We start from the raw sequence: 5,376 nt of genomic DNA, 5'->3' as shown, positions 1-5,376 counted from the left end.
AATCTAAAATTTTAGTTACTTTCTCGAAGTTTTAATTTACAGTTATTCTGATTGAACTCATTACGCAACAGTCTTTGCAGAAATGAGCAACTCATCAAGTGCAATACGCTGAGCAAGCATAACATCGTCATTTCTGATCCTTATAAAGCAATACATCGTTCACCCGGTCAAATGACCGGTTATGGTAGAAATAGGTATTCGACAATTGTTATTCAAAACCAACAAAATATTAAAAAATGATAATAGTAGAATATTAACTGTATATAATTGTTAGAAAAAGTCCTGTAGTCAAGTGTGCAAAAACGATAAGATGATGAGCGCATTTTCGATGCAAAAGTTCTTGTACGGTCATTTGACCGGTTATGGTATGTTTAGTGTTAACTAGGATTTCCAGAAATATATTTCAATTGCCATAATTTGAGTGCCATAATTTTATATTTCAAAAATATAACTATGGCACTCAAAAATTTTGTATGTTTGAGCTTAATTTAAATTATTTTCATGGCATAATTTTTGTTTGTTTGGTTTTCCTTTAGGGGCAAAAATGAATTCGGGATGGAAGCCCTAGAGCCATCGAAGAGGCAAAACTCGACCATATCTTTCCCCATAAGACCATCTCTACAAATCATAAAGGTTTGGTTAAAATTTTATTTAGCTTAGAATATCTTTTCCCCAAAAAAAAGTACCCCACTTTCTTTTTTTGAATTTAAAAAAAAGGAAAAAAAACGACATGACTTTTATTTGATTTTGTAGCACAACATAGACGTGGAAAAAGTAACGGGGATTTTCAAAAAGATATTCAAACATCTTCGAGTCGATCCGGAAAACTACACAGTAAGTTGAATAGGTATTGAACAATTTTAATTCATTTAACTTTAAAAAAAGATAAATGTAACAGGATGTTTTCAAAATAAATAATGTGTGACTTATCGTACCCGAATATGGAATTAAACGTCTGCTAAATGATGCTTTTGGAAAGAATTTTAATTGGCTCTCATGCATGGTTACGGATACAGTGAAAGAATTATAAAATTTTCAGACGATAACTCTTATGTATTGAAGCGTGATTATTACTTAAAAGGCTATTCAAATGATATCTTTAGCATTGAAAATTACGGCGCTATTTTGAAAAATTCCATAAATTGCCGACGAGTAAGCAATTCAACTCTAGAATGTGCTCTAAGGGCAAAGGGACGAAAGCACCTTGATTTGGATTCAGCAGATTTCTCTCTTTGTATCTGTTTAGAATCAACACTATTTTTTTTAAAAATATCATTCCAAGTTTTTAAAATTGTTTACTTTTCGATGATATAAAAAGCAGATATTGCCCATCTGATATTTCGCCACCGATTATTCTGCCACTGATATGCTGGATAACTCAACTCTTAACCTTACTAATTTTTTTGAAGAAAAAAAAATACAAAAAGTCAACATATTTTTTTATTTCATTAATAAATGCAAGGAACTAAAACAAAACATAACACATAAGTCTTAAGCAGAAATTTTAATTTATCCATAAAAAAACATATAATTTACCAACAGTTTACTATCCCGGACAAATGAAAAAAGTTAAATATTAATCTTTGTATGATAGTTTTTAAAACAGAAAACGACGCAAAGTGATAATTTCCAAACGCCAGTGAAGTGATAAGCCATTTTTTTAAAATCTTTTTTCTATGTAAATTCAGCAGTCATCGTATATACAATCGCACAAAATACGTGTGCAGTCCCACAATCCAACAGCAAAACTTCCAATCATAGCAGATTATTATTATCTTTTTTTTTTTTCTTCCAGCCTAGTAAAAGAGTGATAAAATACTGATAATTTTTGCTACCCCCCCAGTTTTCTCGGGATAATAAATATTTGCAATGTATGCATGCATACCCGAGTTAACTCGGGATAATTAGGGAAGCGCATATCTTATAATATTTTTACACACAATTTTGTTCTGTTCCTTCGAACGCTAAAAGGAATCAGCTCAAACTGCATACTAAAAGAAACATACACCAGAATATGTCAATTTAGTAGAATTAGCATATTCTGAAACCAAAGAAAATACCGATTGTTATTTAAGACCTATTGGTAAATGTATTAGATCATAAATGAGTTTGTAAATATGTTATAGGTTCTGGTGTGTCTGCCGAGGAGTTTGAGTATCACCGCTCAAAATTCCCTCGTCAAGGTACTGCTGGAGGAGGTGAATGTGAAAGCTGTGAGCTTGGCTCATCAAGCGATATTAACAATGTACGCTCACAATGTCAGCACTGGTGTTGTGGTCGATATCGGAGACAGAATGGATATAATGCCTGTCATTGATGGTGGGTTGTTGTTCATTTTTATCTCTGTTATTGAATCCGGATTTGTTAGTATAGTTCGTACACCAGGCACTTGGCTCCACCTCCTCGGACAAAGAGCTCATTTCAGTGCGGAAGTAAGAGAAGAAACGTCTCCGCGCTTGAAATGGAGAAAACCCTTAGCGCGAGCCAAGTGCTAACAGAGAATTATTTTTCAGTCACTCATTTCGCTTTATCATCTGCTATTGTACCTTTCTTTCCTCTAGCTAATTAAACACATTTAAAATTTAAAAACTGCTGTTTTACCATCAACAAGTCTCAAAGTGAGCCATTCTTTTAAAAGAGAGAAATATCACCCAATTTATGAAATATTTAATGTTAAAAAAACGATCAACAGATTGTACTGAAAATCAAAAACACAAGTGAATGCTTTCTGCTGTAATGCAAATCATACTCGAGCGTTTTTCTTACATCGTCGAATAATTTGGATAAATGGTTATTGACAGGGTAACAGGATAAATGGTTGTCCGTGTTTAACTCCCCAGTTGTTACCTGACCCAGAAGACAAAGAAACTTCTCCAGCTATTCGACTTTATTGAGGACGTTTTCGTAACCCATCACAAAGGGAATGCAATCCCCTCAAAAGATTGGCCCACACTAGCCTCTTCTCGCTGACGATATTTAACGCCAGTACTGTGCTGCGTTAAATACGCTGCAGACTCTGCGTACTCTTTTCATCAACCGTCTATCATCGGAATTTGAACTTAGGTAAAAAAAGAAATGTAGAGAGAAGAAGTCTAGCTTACCGAATACGTAAGCAATACGGGGAATGGCTTGGTGCGGTATGCTGTACCAGAAAAACCACTTATAGGGAGAGCAACGAGTAGTTTGTCTCCCTCGCCATGAAGTCTGTTTGCTATGGAAACAAGAGCATTTCAAAGAGGGGAGCTCCTTTCTCCCTTTTTCTCGTCGACCAGAGCCCTGGTTAAGCCTCGTAACCATAGTCACAGTCACTACTCCAGACGGATGGCTAGGAGAGTTTTTAACATAGACAAACTCTATCAAAATTCAGCAGATCATCCTATGTGCTAAGATTCAGCGTATGCGCATAAGAACGACTTCTCAAATAAATATCTCAATAACAGTATCGTTCATAAATTGAGCAAAATGGCAGCAGCAGGCTGACTATATCTAAAAAGAGAAAGCATTTCCCCAACCCTAGCAGTGATTGGGAGAGAGAAAAAACCCATCATAAGAAGAACTTCTACCGTCAGTTCTTTCTACTGCATTTAGGGACCTTACATCTATGGAAGATAGCCTTCCTTCCCTATGCATATTCTTTGCTTCATTGGAAGGCGAGGGTTCTACAGTTTATGGCCAAATTATGAGACGTAAAATATAAATATTTCGAGTTAGTATTAATTTCGAGTTATTATTAAGTTAAAAATATTTCGAGTACAAATTTATCAAAACTTAAATTTTCTTGTAAAGATAATTTTTCGTAAGATAGAGCATATTCTTATGACTGTTATCGATATCTATAAATTTGTTTAAAATGAACGTTTCACTGCTCCTCTTTATTTATAAATATGTTAATTTAAAAATAGGGATACAAATAAAAACAGCTTTATTTATTTATTTTTAGGATTTGTTGTTGAAAGTGGAGTCACCCGACTACCGTATGGAGGCCAAAGACTTATTCATCATATGAAACATGCTTTAGCTCAGAAACATATAAGGTCATTATTTACACACTAATTAGGCTCCCTCACATGCATTATCTCTTTCTTCTCAATAAATTATTAAGCATTATTTCAGTTTGAACAAAGTTTTAGGTATTTTTCAATTAGCTGGCACAAGTGAAAAGTCGTCAAAAAAAATTCTTTTTTAATCTCCGAAACAAAATGGACGTTCACAAAAAAATTAAGTATAATGAAAAAAAGAAAACCTAAAAAAGAGTAGTAATGAAAAAATAGTTTAATATCGTTTCGCCCAGTTAAACGAAAGGTACTCAATTTTACTTCACTTTAAAGAAAACTTAAATAAGATAAACTAAACTTTCAATGAAGCATGAAACAAAACAACTTTGGAATAATGAAACAGAGTTTAACTGTTTTGCTCTTCACCTACAACAAATAATTGTGCCATAAACATTTTAAACTAAATAAATTTCTCTTTTTGAAAATTTATAAATAATACACTAATATAATACAATCGTTACTCGAACGAAGTTATTTGAATAATAATTAATTTATTATTTTTTTGTGTGATCATGATAAACTAAATTTTCAATATTTTATATCTTAATATAATAAAAAAAAGCAATGAAAATTTTTCTTGTATTTAGGAAGTGACTGCTTAAAATTTAATAAAGTTAAAGTAACTTAGGTGAACTATTTTTCCGACGTAACTTTTAATATTGAAATTGTCCTTAATACGAAATTTATTATTTTTACAACTTTTTGCAGCTCGTGACTGTCTCAAAATAAGATGCATTATTTATATACATATTTCTCTTTCGCAGTTTATCAAACGAAATAGACTCATTTGTTGTACAATATATAACAGAGAAACTTTCCTATATTGCTTTGGATTATGAAACGGAGCAACATTTGGCCACTTCTCACCCGGAAATGGTCAGAAAATCCATCAATTTACAATCCTTTGCCAAAGACGAAACCTGTTTGCCGTAAGATACTTTTTTGAATCATTTTTTTTTTCAAAATTTCTTCCAGAAATAAAATATTCATGACCTCAGAGGCTTTCATAAGAATGTGATAACTAACGGAAAAATGGGTCATAACGCAGCCTCCCCCCACCCTTTTAATGTATGCGTAAAAGCACCCTTTAAAGCAGGGATGGGCAAACTACGGCCCGCCGTAAGGTTTTATCCGGCCTGCGGATAGAATTTTAACTTGCCGATCTGTGACGAATATAAACAATATACATCCATTTTTTGTCTACTTTGTTTAAAGCTATTTTTGTTCCTTCTTTTTTAACAAAGTATTGAAGACCTTTTTACTTGCTCTATTTTTGTTCTACAAAACAAAAATTGATGGAAATATGCAGCTTCAATTGGTA

The 5,376-nt window shown here is 33.0% G+C and overlaps 1 protein-coding gene across 5 annotated transcripts in view; it reads left to right on the top strand.

Moving 5' to 3' along the window:
- LOC107438914 (uncharacterized) overlaps positions 1–5,117 on the top strand; it is a 41,139-nt gene extending 36,022 nt beyond the window's left edge. For 2 of the 5 annotated variants that reach the window (XM_043052863.2, XM_043052864.2), the window contains exons 9-13: positions 537–633; positions 754–834; positions 2,127–2,319; positions 3,941–4,034; positions 4,820–5,086. In XM_043052863.2, the coding sequence (XP_042908797.1) occupies positions 537–633; positions 754–834; positions 2,127–2,319; positions 3,941–4,034; positions 4,820–4,988 (634 nt within the window). In that variant the 3' untranslated portion in view covers positions 4,989–5,086. Of the gene's footprint in view, positions 1–536; positions 634–753; positions 848–2,126; positions 2,320–3,940; positions 4,035–4,819 lie in introns of all 5 variants that reach the window. The other 3 variants (XR_011636253.1, XM_071178027.1, XM_043052861.2) reach the window with 3 other exon arrangements.
- Positions 5,118–5,376: the final 259 nt, after the last annotated feature.

This window comes from Parasteatoda tepidariorum, chromosome 2, assembly GCF_043381705.1.
Source record: "Parasteatoda tepidariorum isolate YZ-2023 chromosome 2, CAS_Ptep_4.0, whole genome shotgun sequence".
NCBI lineage: Eukaryota > Metazoa > Arthropoda > Arachnida > Araneae > Theridiidae > Parasteatoda > Parasteatoda tepidariorum.
This window is presented reverse-complemented; position numbering and strand designations above follow the sequence as displayed.